Source organism: Corvus kubaryi, unplaced genomic scaffold, assembly GCF_017639235.1.
Source record: "Corvus kubaryi isolate FWS band 111438036 unplaced genomic scaffold, C.kubaryi_AGA036_p1.0 37385, whole genome shotgun sequence".
In the NCBI taxonomy this organism is placed as follows: domain Eukaryota; kingdom Metazoa; phylum Chordata; class Aves; order Passeriformes; family Corvidae; genus Corvus; species Corvus kubaryi.
This window is the reverse complement of record NW_024581127.1, coordinates 20,729,305-20,747,148: the sequence shown is the minus strand read 5'-3', so window position 1 is coordinate 20,747,148 and position 17,844 is coordinate 20,729,305. Positions and strand designations below refer to the sequence as shown.

Here is a 17,844-nt window from a genome sequence, read left to right as displayed (position 1 = left end):
AGCAACTGCATAGTACTCTTGTGCTATGGGTGGAAAGAGCTAGAGAGGCATAAGATTTAATGTTAGGGGAAGGAGACAGAGATAGATGTCGTGAGAGAAATTGAATACAAAGCGCGTAAACTGGTAAGAACACAAAAAAGAGAATTATATTGTGACACTGGCAAGAATACAGAAAAAGAAATGAAAGGGAGAAGAGGGAAGACAAGTTCAATTCTGAATTTCATCAATGTTCTCTGTGAGGGCATGAAATGTGACAAAGTATGCTGATGATGTATTCCTCTAAGAAAGAGTTATTGATAACATAAAAATAAGACTTCACATATAGAGAATTGTGCTGATCTGTGATCCCCTTATTCTATTTTGTACAAATAGTGTGATAGTTCTTCATCTAGATGTTAAATCACTCTGACTGGTTGTCCCATTTAAAACTCCTTAAAGCGTTAAAGTGGCAAAGTGTATCTCAAAATTATTGCTCCATCTGTTCCATAGTCTCTCTTATTACCAAGTGATGCCATTGTGTCAATGTAATTCGATTCTAAATATCCGCAGTGAAAAAGCCTCCTGAACTTACTGATGCTACATCACATACGACATTTGCCCTTGTTACCTCTAGGGATGATACATGGCTTTTAGAGTTGTGGGAATATAAGTGACTGTGCATCTTTTCTTCTGGATATTCAAGAAAGACTAATAGAAAGTATAAAGAAACTGTTAGACCTGTAGTCATTTATCTTGCACTCTGTCTGAGAAGTCATTGGATAACTGCACAAGCTTTATAATCTGAGAATTAAAGGCAAGTAGCAGAGATGGAGTTTAGCTTCATGGAGTAATACTTGACAGAAAATGATGTGAATTCTACAGAAAAAAGAGGTCAGATTAAGCCACTTTTTTCAGGATTCTTGAAAGACATTTTATTAACACTTTCATTTTTCTTAAATTAAAAATGTAAGTATGAAGAAAAGTACTGGGGAAGTTTTGGTTGGGTTTTTTTTGTTGTTTTCTTTTTCAGAAAATTAAGTAGCTTTTTTGTGGTTTATCTTTTTCCTTAAAACCTCAGCTAGAGAAGTACTTAAAAGTTGGGATGAATAAAAGCTGAAATTCTCAATGTTATAACATTTTATGTGAGGCTATTAAGAAAACCCACCATATATAATGAGACTCCTGAGAAAACAAATTTACAGAAATAAAACATGCAGGGAAAGAAATAATATTACAAAGGTTATTTATAAGCACATATACACTGATGAATATAGGCACACATATTTATAGACTCACATTCTTGTTTGATTCAATGTCATGAAATGTTACAATCCTGGGGCAGAGTAGCTGGAAAGCTGCTCAGTGGAAAAAGACCTGAGGGTGCTGGTTGACAGCAGCTGAACACGATCCAGCAGTGAGCCCAGGTGGCCAAGAAGGCCAGTGCCATCCTGGCTTGTATCAGAAATCGTATGGCCAGCAGGACCAGGGCAATGATTGTATCTCTGTACTCAACACTGGTTGTCCTGTGTCCATTTCTGGGCCCCTCAGTACAAGAAAGACATTGAGATGCTGTAGCATGTCTAAATTTTGGACATTAGGAGAAAATTTCTTCATGGAAGGAGTTATCAAGCATTGGAACAGGCTGCCCAGGGAAGTGACATCCCTGAAGCTATGTAGAAAAACATGTAGATGTGGCACTTAAGGACATGGTTTAATGGTGGACTTGGCAGTGCTGGATTAGTGGTTAGACTCAATGATCTTAGAGGTCTTTTCCAACCTAAATGACCTATGATTCTGTAAGTTTTATATTATCGCATGGAAATGTCATGCAGGAAAAACATTAAGTATGAATACAATGTCACAATTGGACATTTTGATTTATGCTGCTCAAAGAGCTGCTGGAAAAAATTATAGAGTGGGTATTTGCTCTGAGTAGGAAATAGTGTGTGAAATCCTCATACTTTGTACTTGTTGGCAAAAAGCTATTAATTCTTTAAGCTCTTCCTGTTGTATTGCATGAGGAAGATAGCTCTCCTTTTATGACAGTAAGTCACAGGCTTACTTAATTTAAATTTCTAACAGTAAAATTCTATGTCAGTGAGCTAGTCAGTTAGGACACTTCTGTATTTAATGGACAAATGCATATATCTTCAGGATATGAGTCATTGCACCCTGAATAGGTATCTAAAGCAGATAGAATGAACTATCCTCTGAAGGCATCTGTTTATCTCTATCATCTAATGTCCGGGGGGTTAATACAGTCCCCAGAGAAGTGTCTATGGGGAGACTGAGTGACTAAGTTTTACATACTAAGTTTTACCATTTAGAAAAATTAATCCCATACACATAAATGGGTTATTTTAATGAGAGGAAAAAAAGAACTTCTTTCTGGAGATCTCATTTTCTGCTCTATTTCATGTCTAGCATAATTTCAACTTCAGAAACTCAAGGAGTATCTTCTACTGGCTACTAACTAGTGAGATCATTTCTACTTTAGACTATTTTGGGGTTTTTTACCAGAAAGTTTTATAGTTTCATGTCAGACTGCCAAGAAAAAGTATATAACTTGTAGCTCCAGAATACTGTGAGGTACTTTCTTATACACACATCTTTATGTTGCAACTTCATACTGATATTACGTAATAACAGCTAATTAAATATATAGATTTAGTTATGATGTATATTTTATGTCTGGATATGTTGTGTTGCTAGGAAAAAGTTTCTGTGTTTGTATATACTGTTTTAAATAATAATATTGCAATATAAATACATGTGGTTTTAATTTTACTTTTTAAGTGTATCTAAAGTTTTAGAATTAATTTTTCAGTTGTGTTCATGTGGACCAGCATTATGATTCTTGAGTGTCTGTTACAACTTGATATAATTTTCTTTCATTTAAAAAAAAAAATTGTTAACTAGAGAACATTTATTTTAAATATAGTTAATATGTTTATTATTACTATTATGAAGAGAAAAGGAAACACCTATTGACAATAATTATTGCATTTGGTCTGTGATTAGAATGCAATTTAAATATATGGTGAAATGAAATTTGTGGAGTATCAGCAGTATGTTTTAAAACATTTATTATTAGATCAGTTAATTTACCCATCCCCCAACAGTCTGGATTGTAACATTGAGAAGAGACATTTTACAGTGTTATGTCTTCCTATCTTCATTTCGGATTTTAGATATTCCCCTTATAAAGAAAGCACATGTGAGGCAGAATGAGAAGGAATCTACCTGAACATATCTTTTAAAATTCTTCCCCGGAGAAGACACAATCTGTCACAGAGCATATATTAATGTGATTAGAATATTTTCTGAAGAAAACTAAATTGTACAGCTACTGCTGGAATATACCTTGGGGTTTTGCTTAGAAATGTCATGGCAATCTGGAAAATTGATTGAAACATTCCCTTGAGTTAAACCTTGAGTCTGATGTTTGAACAATACTCAGTGAAGCTCAGCTGTGATTCACAGGAATTTCATTATTTTGGGTTACTACCATAAAATTTTCTTTGGCATTTCTGATTTTGTTGTTTCAGTATATATGCATGCACGAAAAAGGCCAAAATTAATTTGGACTGCAATAAATGCAACAAATATGAGCTGAATTTCAGTCTTATTCTGTATATATCACATGGGTCTTTTTAAGAGCTCCTTTCATGTCAAATCAGCACTGTGTCATACATGAACTAAGTTAAAAATCCCAGACATTTAAGAATTTATTAATTCCAAATATAAATTTATATACATTAGTTCAAAAGATATCCAACCCAATCTCAATTCCAGAATTCTGTGTGTGATTTTTGCCAATTTATTTTCACACAGTCTCAGAGAATAAAAAGGATGATCAAAATAGATGAATGGCTTTGCTCATGTAATTAGTAAATTAAGAATTCTTAACAGCCAGAATAAATCTTTTGGATTATTTATTTTTACTAAAAGCATAAAATAGTATTCCATCCAGTATTTTCTATATCAGTGCTACTAAGTAAGGATGTGTTTTTCTGGATCCAGAGGGAGAATGTGATGTGCATGGAGTTTTAAGAAGATAAGGAGGCATCTACTTGAAAAAGTTCTGAATGGTTCTCCAGTCTCTTTAAAGGGAAGTAAAAGATAGAGGTCTCCAAGATCCAAGGTTTTTATCTGATTGCTCCCACCTGTATGTCCAGCTGATGGCAAGACTAAGCATGTATTCCAAAGATGCCAATATGCACATATGCCAAAGATGCCAATATATATGGCTGGTCACACAGATTAACGACGACAGAGGCAAGTGTCTTATTGGCACACATAGAAACACCAACAGCACTGAAACAGACATGAACAGCACAGGCAACCAAATCCTATTTCTCCATCCAGGCTGAGGGGAAAAGGAGTTTGTTAGAAGTGACACTCACGTGCTCCCCCAACCTTCCATATTCTGACCCAGGAGCTGGACTCCAGATTCCATTCCTACTAGGTGCTGCCTGCTCTGTGACCAATGGCCTTTTTTCCAGTCTTCCCCTGATCTCATCCTGCTCCCCAGACAGTCCATACTAATGTCCACTAGTGGTCACTCATGTGCTCACACTCTGGACAGAATATACATTTGCTCACCAGTCAGGAATAGAGGACAGGCTGTGCTGGTTAGGTGCAGGCGTTAGTGAGAGAGTCTTAACCCTCTCTCTTTTCCCACACTTTTTTCACTTTTACCCAGCATGACCCCTTCCCTTATCTTCCTTTGGCCCAAAACATCTCACAAAAAGTTTTGAGGTCTCCAACTACCATTTTAAAAATATCTCATCTTCAGTTTTACATAATCTCACAAATTCCCTCAACTACTCCACAGTAAATTTCTAATTTTCATAAGACCCAAGATAGTATTTTGTCCCCCATTATCATCAATTACTAAGTTCTAATTTAACTGCTTTAGATTATGGTGATACATTTAATTTACCATCAGACAGAAACATAAGAATTCTGGTCCTTGTTAGTACCTCCACTTAATCCTGCTCATTAAAGATTATGTGAGTGTGTATACCATTCATTACTTCTCTCATTTCTTGTCTCTGCTTCCTGTACGGAAAAGTCCTTTATCAGGATTGTAAACCAAGTGTCCTTGCATTCCAGATACCCATACAAGCTGTATTTCTTAGGTGTGATTGAGTTGCATTAACATAAATGTTTAATGCTATTCAGACAATGTCAGGAATATTATATTAAAAAAAAGCAATCTGAAAACAGTAGCTGGCAATTGTACTGAGAGCTTCTAAAGCTGCATGTGAGGTCTAGAAAAGATAACTTACAACACCTGAAGGGGCACAATGTTTCTATACTTAAACAGATGAGTCAAGCAGAGTATATCTGGCTTGGATTTTGTTACCCCGTTTGGGAAATTTGGGGCTGGTGGTGGCGGGGGGAGGGCGAGTGCTGCAGTTTTGGGGCTGTAGGAAAGGGAACTATTTCTTTGCTTTTTGATTAAATTGTGTCTACTATTAAAAATCCATTGGCCAGGAGAGTACCCAAAGGTCATTAATCTTCATCTACTATGTTAATCTGCAATCACATGAACAGATCATCCTAAATATTACATCATCAGATAGACTTGAAGAGACTGAATCATTGATTTATGACTTCCATGAAAAAACTGAAATGGATTACACTAGAGGTATCAGTAATCACTTCAGCTAGCTGATTGATTCTTCCGTTTATTTTTCTTGGCCTTTCTGTACATTCTACCTAAAGATCATGGTCTAACTCTTAGTTAAAAGTGATTTAATCATCTGTCTTGATCTTTAAGTCTTTTTATTGCTATTGTGTTCCAGGAGATATCTTCCTTTCTGGATGTGTGATTTATATATGATGATTGGCAAAAAAAGTATACTGTTGATGTATGTCTCTTATTAGGAGACCTCCCCTTTTTTGGGAGGAATTGGTGCTGCTACTCTATGTGCCATTAGAATTTAATATCATATATTTTATAATCTTTCCTTTCACTTCTGCTATCCAAGGATACTGGTGATTGTAAGAAATAAGGTTTATTTTTTCTATTCTGCCATTAACTGTTTGTAGTTTTGAACATACATAGTGCATCATTGGATTTTACACCAAAATGGAAACATATATCTTTAAATTCTATAAATCAGATGTCCATATTGCAGATAAAGGCAAAAGTGAAAGATGATGTCAAAATGAAACCTGCTGCAAAGATATTTTAATTCTAAAATCAGGAAAGATACTAAGTTTTTGAAAAATTTGATTATCTTCATTTTCTAAATGATGATTCATAATGAGATGCATGAATTTTAACCTTGGCTTAGTTACATGGATGTTAATAGGGTGATCTGTAAATCTAATTCTACTTTTTCTAACAGGTGTGCAGTTCACCTTCTACACGTTTCATTTGGAGGATCATCATGACTACTTACTAATAACAGAGAATGGCAGTTTCACACAGCCGCTGGCACGTCTGACTGGCTCAGAGCTTCCTTCACCAATCAATGCTGGTCTCTATGGAAATTTCAGGGCTCAGTTGCGCTTTATTTCAGATTTTTCAATATCATATGAAGGATTTAATATTTCTTTCTCTGGTAAGGAAAGACCTGTAATACCTGGCTCCTGAAAAAGTTGCTTTTTGGGGTTTTTCTGCATTGTATATAAGGAAAAAAAAAATTGAAATTTTTTTTATGAATATATATACTGAAAAATTATATTATATAAATTGTTTCCTAAGCACAATAATTTCAAAGCAAGCAAATCTCTGTGCCTCTATAGAGGCAAAGGACACATTTGTGCTACATGATAAATAAGATGGCAGTAACTGTAAGACACTTTATCAAGTGAGGGAGGGAAACAGAACTAATCTAATTTCTGTTAGTGAAATTCCAGATAAGATCAAGTATCAACTATTTAGTTTTTGTTGTGCCAACATTTTAATTTGGTTTATTTATCTGAGTTATTTATGGCTCTTAAAAGAATGATAAATCATGTTGTGTTATGCATCTTTAAAACATTGTGAATGTATTAATTTGTCTTACTTTTTGAAATAGTATAATTATCAATTTAACATTCACCCAATACTTTTGTTTTAAAATCTGATGCCTGAATTGATAGTCAGGTGGAAATTACAGAAATTACTAGACTGTAAGATTACATGTTGCTCTCATTCAAGCTGATTTGCTCTTGTTTTCAGAGTACAATCTTGAACCTTGTGAAGATCCTGGGATCCCACAATTTGGTAACAGAATAGGATTTAATTTTGGAGTTGGAGATATTCTGACCTTCTCCTGTTCATCTGGATATCGTTTAGAAGGAGCTTCAGAGGTTATTTGTCTTGGTGGTGGACGACGAGTATGGAGTGCACCTCTGCCAAGGTGTGTGGGTACGTGGTCAGCTGCTTTCATTTGCTTGTATGTGTAGTCATTGTCCATGGACTTGCAGACTTACAGCATGGAAAAGCATGGTAATACACCTCTTTTTAATGTACTCTCATATTCTCCATATCTCCTTAGTCAATTTTTTTAACCTTTTTTTTAATATATTTAGTATAATAACTATCAGTGGACTTCATAGTCTAGACTTGAAAGCAATTCAAATTGAGGGCACAATGATTACTCTTCTTATTTTGATTAACAGATTAGGAAATCTGGGTATAAATTTAAATCAGCATTTACCAGTTCAGATATCTAGTAATCAAATATTTTCATCAATGCAAGCTTCCAAGTGATATCTGTATTATAAAATTGTAATTAGAACACTTAGACCAGATTTATTTCATAAAACTAGGTCCATTTATAGGAGTACAGTCAACCTGGGCATCCTATGTAAGAACCATATCCTCAGAATATCCTTAGAACAATTATTCTGGTTTTAAAACGGTAGCTAAGATAACTGAGAAGAAACACTTTCTGATGATTCCTACCTAGCATTCTCCATTCACTGTAGAGGTAGCCTGTATGTGTGGCTTTGACTAGAAATTTAGCTTTAAATGGCTAAAGAATGTTGATTGAGCTGAATTCTTTCTAAATTATTTGGCTTTCAGTCCTGTTGACAACTGTTAAAACAGTAAGATGTCTAAAAAGTAGGACAGTTACTTAAGTGTCTGCATTATTTTTATTTAAGAGTATATATTGCTGAAATGTGTTAACGAGTATGTACTGTATGGAAAGGTTTATAAATGAAAACATCTCTACCAGTGTGCATTTAAAACATTTTATTTTTTCATACTAAATTGTATGTTAGTAAAACATAAATGTCTTTTGGATGTTAATTGCACAGTAAGTATGGATTGATTATGTGTTTCCTCTTACTTGTTGTTAGTTACTGTATCAAAGTTTTTAGGTCCAAACCACTCCTATGCCTACCTTGGTATAAGGAAAATTATGAATTTAGCATACACATTAGCAACATTTATATGTGTACCTACAGAAGAGGTGTTTTAGAAGATGATTCAGAGCAATGGATGAATAAAAGTTATTTTTGTGTTGGGGTTGATAAATTTTTAGCCATAAGAATAATAATGAATGTGTGCACAGTCGAGAAGACAGGTTAAATTTCAGTAATAAATTTCTGGAAGTGTTAATATACTGAAAATGAATTGGTAAATTATCAGCAAAAAGAAACTTCCACAGCAGCATAAATGAAAAAAAAATTGCTATATAGCTGTCATGACATAGAAAAATAATATTTATGTTTGTTTGTTGGGCGGAAAGAGAAAAGCTGTATAAGGAATATTTTTTTTTTCTAGTCAACATGTTTTCTCATTACTTTTGAAAATAAAAGATAGTCTCAACTAGAATGACTTATTTAGAAATTTTCCCCTCATAAGTATCCAGCCTTTGTCAATCTTGTGCTTAATTTATATGTCATAATAATGAAATTCAAACAAGACAACAATAGAAATTGCTGTTGACCACTTATATTAGATTCAAAATTTATGTATCATTACTGTTGCTCATATTTGGCTTTTTTGTCAAAATGATTAATGAGATTTAGTGCTCCTGATATCATGTGCACTTTCACATATGTACAACATCAATTGGGAGCTAACCACTGCACACAGAATTTGTGTTCAGCTTGTCAACACAAGAATAAAATGCAAGAAAGAGAGATAAAGTCGAAGAAGTTTGATGGAAGGCCAAGCATCACTTTCTGGATACAATGAAGGCCAATGTGTTGGGTCTTGAAACAGAGTAGTCAATCATAATTCTAAACCAAATAATTTGCCAGAGAATTAGAAGCCTACTTTCCTTTTCTTATTTAGAAGATGGGTTAATATTTGTTATTTATTAATTAATGTTATTATTCAATCTATGAAGATATTCTTTTTTCAAACAATTTGACTTAAGACTTAAAAAGTGAAATTTTGAAATTAGGAATTATTAAATGGAAAAGTAATGTTCAAGTAGCAAAAAAATATATTTTTATATTTTATTTTTAAAGCTGAATTTCTCAACTGATGGTATTATCCCAATTCAGTTGCACTTGATGTTGTCCTGGAACAGTTTTTAGAAAGGATTTTTCTAAAAAAGCATAAAGATTTTCCACTTTTTGTACAACATATGATGCAGTACTTCTTGGGGTAGATGTCTGTAGTCACTCACTGGGCAAGCACTGTTTGATGGTACTGAAACTTTGCTGTGTTATCCACACTGTTTCGGTTAACAAATCTAAAACGCTCTGTATGAGTTGCTACCAAGTAACTACAACACAGCCAATAGTACAAGTTGTAATAAATGGATGTATCTAATGACGACAGAAAAGAGTCCATAATCTTTGAATTGCTTGCTTTGAACATTTCCATGGACAGTGAAAAGAAAATGCCTTTTTGACTCTAAGTAATCACTTCTTAAAAAAATACCTACAGTAAGTATGAATGCTTGTTCACTTTTGATTTTTTATAAAGGCAAACTCTAAGCTCTGGTGGTCCTAAGGAATCAACATTTTCCTTAATATGCTAGGGGTTTGTCTCCAGCTTGTAATACAGAGCAGAAGAATCATCTTAAGTTTGTGAATGTGGAGTTGTTTTCATAGGGTTATAGTGCCTCTGAAATGTTCCGATCCATTTGGAGATCAGATGTCTTTGCCTAGTTCTCTTTAAAATTTTCAATGCCATAGATAGCTTACAAGAATTTTCCTGTAACGGTGTTACAGATAGGAACAAACAAGAGCAATTATTATTGCTTTAAAGGGAAAAATAGTGACATAGATAAAATTAAACTTTTCTTATAATCAATAATGGAATGAAGATGGTTAAAGAACTATTAGAATACTGTAATTCCTTAGTTTAATGGGTTATTTTCATGCTATATTCAAATATAACCAAATGCAGTGTTCATATTCAGCACACACATTTCTTTCTTGGAATTGCTTTTCCTTTCAGTGAAATGTAGAAAGCTGTCTCTATTATGCCAGGATTTCTTATGCCTTTTTTTTTTTTAATCTCCCCTGCCCTCTTCCAGTTTGTTTTTGCTTTCCTTATAAGGCTGTCCAATAGCCAAATTGTATTACTTTTCACTATAACTGTCGTTTATAGACTATAATTGTTTCTATGTCTATGTAAAATAATCTGTGTCTTCATAGCTTCTCAACTGTGTCAAGTCTTTTCCTTTAGCTTTCTTAGGGACATACAATTTCTTTCCAGACTGCTAAACCTTCCCTGGAAGACATTGACTTTAAAATTTTTTTCTTCTGTGCTACTTTAACATTTTCTGTTCATTCTTGTCAGTAGATCCCAAACAGTCTCTAATCCTGGACTTACAGATTTTTAAGGAACTATGCACCTTGCAATTTTAAAAAACAGAGAAAAACCATAAAAAATCTACAGGCAAACTCATTAATTTATATCATGTTGCATACTTTTCAGATAATACTGTACATTAATTTTTGCTGGTAGAGATTTTTGCCAAGGTGTTCACTGATGTATCTTCTTTGCCAAGCTTCAGTTAAGGTGCTTTTCAAAAAACACCAAGAACAGACAGAAATGTCTGAAAGGTTATATTGTATGAGAGAAAAATAAATTCAGTGTTCACTGGATATGCATAAATACGGAGCCAAGGAAGTGAAGGTTCTACCACAGATATATCCGTAGTAAATTCCTTAGTTAGCAGGAGAGCTATTAGTTACCTCTGTGCATCTTACTCTATATGCCATTAGTCTTGCTGCATCTGCATAGCTCCATTCATTTCTGTGCATATATAAAACTAAAGATAAAGGTTGCTTTTAATATATTTGGCTTGAAAACAATGTCCTTTTGCTAGCTTTGAGATTTCTTTTCATATGTGGACTGTTTGGGCAGCATGAATTCTGAGTTTAAGGACTGTGATATCCACTTCTAAACGTCATTGATTCATCTCAGGACAAATGAATCATAAACTTTCTTCTGTTTGTCAGAAGTAAATTTATTCTCTTAAATATTTCTTCTATCGTGTGAATATGTTATATGTCTGTTATTTTCTTCGGGAGAGGATTCCTAAAAAAAGCAAAATACAGTCATTGAGGTCTCACCACATGTTAGTATAATAGCATTAGAATGTGATAAGAAGTTTCTTAATGTTTCTTATGTATTTTAATATTTTTCATCAAGTTTTAACTGTCCCTGTTCCCTATGTGCAAATTTTTACTAAGCTCCAACAGTTCCAGCAGTTCCTTAGTTATTTTGTGGAGGAGTTTTTTTGGTTGTTCATGTTGTGGGATATTTTTGGTGGTGGTGTTTTTTAAAAGAATATTAAGTTATTTTAAAGGAAAATCATGCACATTGGTACTTTAAATTCTCTTGATATAGAATGTGGGGTTTTTAATACAATTTGCCCTGTTAATGTTAATGCAGAAGATCATTTGTCGTGATATTTCTTCATCCTCCTTTGATCAGTTGCAATGCAGGAGCACATTATTTAAAGTATATGGGACTCCTACCCATTCTTGTCAGCTGGAGCAATCAGTAATGAAAAATAATATTAATAATGTAAGTAATTCTTTCTAAGAAAGATTTCTTTTGTATTTGGCCATTGGCCATTTGGCCATTGATGTAGAAATAAATACAGGATCTTCCCAGATCTGGAAATACTGTCTTTCATTATAACATAAATAATGTAGTCATAAAGCAGCCAAAAAATTATTTGCAAACTATATTGAAAATAAGTTTAATACACAAATAGATACATTAATCTTTTGATGTTCAGATGAGATAGGAAGTAGATACATGTATTGCAGATACATAATAAGAAATTTCTGTTAATCATTTTTGTCTATATGAAAGGAAGTCTTGTATTTTGGAACAATGTAAAATAAAAGGAAAATCCACTATTCTTCTTGATTCAAGAAGACAATGTTCTTTTCACTTTTTTCATCAGCATAGGGTTCCCTGTATTTAACCTGTCAGAATATAAAAACTGCCTGGAAAACTAGTCATAACCTTATAACTCATATTATTCACAGAAATAAAGCTCTAGTGATCACTTAATCCTTTCAGAATTTTTGTGTTGTTGTCCATTTTGCTGCCTTGTTTTGACAAGAGTCTGTTTTCTGGTTTATGCTAGCCTTCAGTTGAAGAGGTAGAACATCTGAAGACAAACGGCTTTATAAGAAACCCTTTGTTGAGCACTGAATTTAGATACAGTTTCTGAAGTAACTGTTGATTTACAATCTAATACAGAGTTGTTTAAAGATAAAATCCTTTCTAGAATGCTTCTGCTTACTTGCCCAGTCAAGCCGTTGAAATACACAAGAGATACCTAACCAAGAGATACCATCTTTTCAAAGTACAGAACTGCTAGATGTAGCGCTTACCTTTTGATTCTGTGGGATCGTATTGAAGAAAACAATTTCATTCTGTCTGAATTTTGATCTGTAGGAGCACATCATGTTTTTTTGACTGATAATTATTTATGGTGAGCATTTAATCAGCTAAATTGTTGAGAAATATTGCAATATTCTCCTATTGTATTATTTTTTTAAAGCTATTCAATTCATTGAAGAAGTGTATTCAAATGGTTCAAACTGATAAATTTCATTCCTTGGTTAGATCACAATGACATTTTGCTTGATTACAGAATTTAAATACACTAATAAACAGCAGTTAAAATTAATCTGTTTTATTATGGAAAGGTGCAATGAACACACATTCATAGCCAAAAGCATAACAATCTTTTATTGTAATTATCTTGTTATAGAAGGTTTTACTTTTCATTATTTTTCCTTTGAGGTTTTTGTTTATTTTCCTTTCTAATACTGAAATGAATCTATTATTTCTGCCAAAGTCTGGAAACAGTAATTCACTTCAGTAATTCACTTACTGTTACATCCTTCTACTTTATATTAGGCTGAATTAAACTCTTTGTGAAAATATATCTGGATGTGGAATATTTTTCCTTTTTTTTTTCCCTAAAAGAAAAGTGTGTAGGGTAGATTCTAGGTTTCAGCTGAAACAAGTAGAGCTTTTTAAAGAAACAAAAACTTTATAAATAAAGCAACCTGATTTTTATCTCTTTTGAACAGGGAATATTACTAAAATGAAACATTAATTCAGAAAAGAAATATTTGTAAGTTCTGACAACAGCTCTAATTATGCTTTAAAGAATGGCTACAGACTCTCTGATCCGCTGTAATGTTTCCTTTACTTCTGAAATACTGTTTTGTCACTTCTTTTTTCTGTTCTATGTTTCCCTATTTACACATATTCCCTTAATTTTATCCTGGTTTTCCTTTTAAGTCTCTTTTACTCACTATAATGCCCCTTAAAATTATTTTCCAAACACTTTGAAAAAATTGCATGTGTTTAGTATTTGGATTTATTTTAAACTTAAGAACTCTATTTACATTACTTTTCCTGACACTTTTTTTACTCAGCACTTAAATGCAAATAGAACGATTAGGGTCTCTTCTTATTTTTGCTCTAGTATTAATTATAGAATAGAAGGAAACTGTAAGTTCCATGAAGTTCCATGTGATTTTAAAAAATGCAGCCACCTGTTCATGTTTATAGATAGGAGTGGAGATTGTCAGATAGAACTATCTATGCTGCAGTTTGGAACACCTTACAATATTAATCGTGGACCTTCCCAGTTTGATTTAGCACTTGTTCAGAAATATAATCCTAACTCCTGTTTTTCTGTGAGTATGTGCTTGATACTTTGTGGTTAGTTGTTCTGTTGTGGTTTTTTAAGACATAATTTGCACTGACAGGAGGCAAGGAGAGAAGCCAGGAACTAACAGTTGATTTTGTCAGAATTCCTCTGACAAGTGTACAAAAGAAGCAGCTGTTGTAGGCTGGACTGTGTGCCTCCATGGAACTGTGATGATGCAATGGGAGAAATTCTATTATACTGTGGTTTTCGATACTGCTGTTGCTAAACTAGCTTTCTTGTCTGCTAACACAAGATACAAAAAAATCACATAATGGTTTGGGTTGGAAGGAACCTGTAAAGATCATGTAGTACATCTGTCTGCCATAGGCGGGAACATTTTTGACTCAATCAGGTTGCTCAAAGCCTCATTCAACCTGACTTTGAACACTTCCAGGGATGGGACATCCACAACTTGGAACACAATATTCTCTCTCTAAATTCAGAAGGTCATATTGATAAATATGATGACATAAAAAGTTTCCTTCTTTTTAACAGAAAACTTAGCCTGATTCTAAAACAGTAGTTAAAAATGTCCTAACAGTTAGCTGACTTCTGTGCTCAGATTTTAAAAAAATTGCTTTGAATTATAGTTCTGACATAACCCAGAGTTGATGGATAAACCTAATACCATAATTACCTTGTGCCTTTTGGCTTTTTTATCTCTCTGGAATGGGAAAGGATATCTCACAGTCTTGAAATTATGATCATCTTACTCCTTTCTGTTGTAATTCAAAGTGACCTATGCATCTTTGAAATAGCAAATACCCATTTACTTGAGAGTGCAATAAAAGGATAGATGTGATCATGTGGACTAAAAGGTTTTCCACTTTTGCCTAGATTAAGTGTATCCAGCTATTCCAGTACAAAATAATATCACCTGAATTATTTGGGTACTTGTTCCATATCAGTGAATTAGATGTAGTCATCAAGCATTTGTTCTTTGTTCTGTGCCTTATTTGGCTTTCTGTGCAATGTCTGCTTTAGCTGCATACAGAAAGGGTACTTAATCAAGTTGGGCTTTTTTTTTGTCATTGCTGTCCAAATTTCATATACAAAATATATATTCCAATATCCTGAATGTTGCTCGAACAAGTCTGGGGTGGGAATTATAATAATGTTAATAAAAATTAAAAGCTTTTAGAATAGATACTGTAGTTTGCTTAAGCATCTTTTCAAACTATTAAGATTATTGCATAGTTTTGCAGAACAACATTACTTACTCTGTGAAATTATAAATCAGTTAAATTCCCAGGTTAAAATAAATGAGATGCATTCTCATGAGACTGGGTAAAATAAGTGGCAAAAATATTGAAATAATCCTGAAAACAACCATAAAACCAGAAAATTTAGTGTTACAGTTAAATTTAAAATTAATCTAAATCTGTTAAAAAGAGAGGAAATACTCTTGTACTTTCACTATAATGGCCACATATCAAGACTAAATAAAAAGAGAAGCAAAGGATTATAAAAGTTTCTTAGTGTCTATTTAAAATACCTGGTAACTAAAGGCTAAAAGTTACCTAATTGAAATTATGCATATAGTCCAATATATGATAGGAAGTGAAAGTTAGTTAATAATGACTAATGAAGCATTGTCAAAAGTGTTTTATATTTCCAGGCTTTTTTTGATGATTAAATGAATTGCCAAAATCTTGAATTATAAGGCTTACTTCTTGAAATAATAGTATTATTTGAAAATACTTATTTATATTTTTAAGTCTTACTCTTAAACCAATTTAATTCACTTTTTTTTTTCCTCCAGGAGTTATGTTTTTCTTCTTTTATGTTATTGAAATTGGTTTTTTCTATATTTATCTGGTAGATGTAACATAACTATTTTTCTACTGTAATTTACATGATTGACTATGTTGGTTATCATAGTTAAATAATATCTGAGGGAAAAAGAATCATTAATCTATGTGAAAATGCATGTATCTACATATATATATATTTATGCATGTGCATGTATATATAAATAAATACGCATATAAATTTATAGAATTCTTTTACTTTCATTTAATTTGCAAGTCTTTATGAATTTCAGTGTTGGAGAAGTTAAAACCAATACACCAAAATTCAAGGAAGATCCTTTAAAACAATACCATTATGAAATGTGTCATTAATATGATTTTAACTCTCTAAATTTTTTGACATACTTTTATTAAAGTATTGAAATTTAGAAATACTCTTGCAGCCTCCAATCACTGTCATGATTGTATACTTAAAATTAGATTTTAGATATTAATAAACATTAATAATGTTAAACTAGGTTACATTAACATTACCATTATCACCATTACTAAAAGTATTTAGGTGTTCTATTAAAATATGCCTTAACATTTTTTTTTAATTGCAGCTGAATGTGGAGCCTCCACGACAAATAATGAAGGAATCTTATTGTCCCCCAATTATCCTCTTAATTATGAAAACAACCATGAATGTATTTATAGCATTCAGGTACAAGCAGGGAAAGGAATCAATATTTCTGCCAGAACATTTCACTTAGCCCAAGGAGATGTTCTTAAGGTATGTAATCATGTAACTTATTTGTTATTTCTGAGCTTGTACTACCTCACATCATTGAGGTTTATCTGTCTGCAATACTACAGTGCCAGGTAAGTGGATTTCAAGCATCTCTTAGAAAATATGTTACTTAATTTGTTCCATTTTAAAACGTTCAAAATTAGGCACTCTCAGGTACCTCTATAATCTGTTTCTTAGTGCAATTTTTTCTGACCAGAGAAAATTAAAAAAGAGGTTGAAATAATAAAAGAAATGTTGCCATAATGGTTATTTTTATTCAAGTTTTAGTGTTAAATATTCATCAGTTACATCTTTTGATTTGTTTACTTACTCAGTATCTTCATATCTTGAGCTGTGATCTAAACATAATAAAACATAACACCCATAACTTTAATTTAACACTGTCTACATATTGCTTTCTGTATATAAGGTTTATACTTTAAATTACTTTAATCTGGTGTGGTATATAACATCTGCAAAATGGTAATCACAGCAATTGCATGTGAATAGAATTTTTGCATTGAAAAAAGAAACCACAAAGGGTAAAGAAGGATACTAGAACCTAGCAGAGTTTTATAGAGCGATTTCACCCTTTGATTTGTTCATATGTTTTATTACTGTTCTCCAAAAAGTACAGTTCCAGCTGCATGTATTATTTAGCCAGCTACACATTTAAAGCTGATGTTGATCAGGGTGCCTTTTTGCACATCCCATCTGCAATAGCACACCAATGCAACAAGTTATCTGTGATTAAATAATTGTCCAATTGTTCAGAATTTGTAATTTAATTAAGTTTGCCTCTGTGAAATCAAAGGAACAAGAGGTACTATGCCAATCACATTTGATTTTTATAAGTTTTTCTGCCATATTCTTCCATGTACTTATTAAATGAGAAGGATTATGGAAATATATATTTCTAAGAAACAACTGTGATTCATACCGGGGTTTATCTCATCTAACTGTAGCCATCTGTACATTAGGGTAGGATTTCTGTCATTAGTTGTCAGATACAAGCCTTTTCAAAAGGGGCAAATTATACCTAAAATATAAGCAGACCTAAACAACTAATGTAAGATGAAATCAGGCAGCAAGAAGAAAAAAGTTATAATATGTTCTTCTTAAAGCAAAACACAAGCAAAGAAAAACAAACCAAAGGCTAATAGATACCCAGAATGCCCAGGGTATCAATTTTAAATTGAACTTGTTGCTTATTTCAGAACCAAGTAGATGC

At 32.9% G+C, this 17,844-nt stretch overlaps 1 protein-coding gene across 4 annotated transcripts in view; it reads left to right on the top strand.

Annotated features, from left to right (window-relative positions):
- CSMD3 (CUB and Sushi multiple domains 3) overlaps positions 1 to 17,844 on the top strand; it is a 613,333-nt gene that overhangs the window by 380,882 nt on the left and 214,607 nt on the right. For all 4 annotated transcript variants that reach the window (XM_042035930.1, XM_042035929.1, XM_042035928.1 and 1 more), the window contains 3 exons: positions 6,342 to 6,557; positions 7,160 to 7,348; positions 16,447 to 16,616. In XM_042035930.1, coding sequence (XP_041891864.1) covers positions 6,342 to 6,557; positions 7,160 to 7,348; positions 16,447 to 16,616 — 575 coding nt within the window. The remainder of the gene's footprint in view (positions 1 to 6,341; positions 6,558 to 7,159; positions 7,349 to 16,446; positions 16,617 to 17,844) is intronic.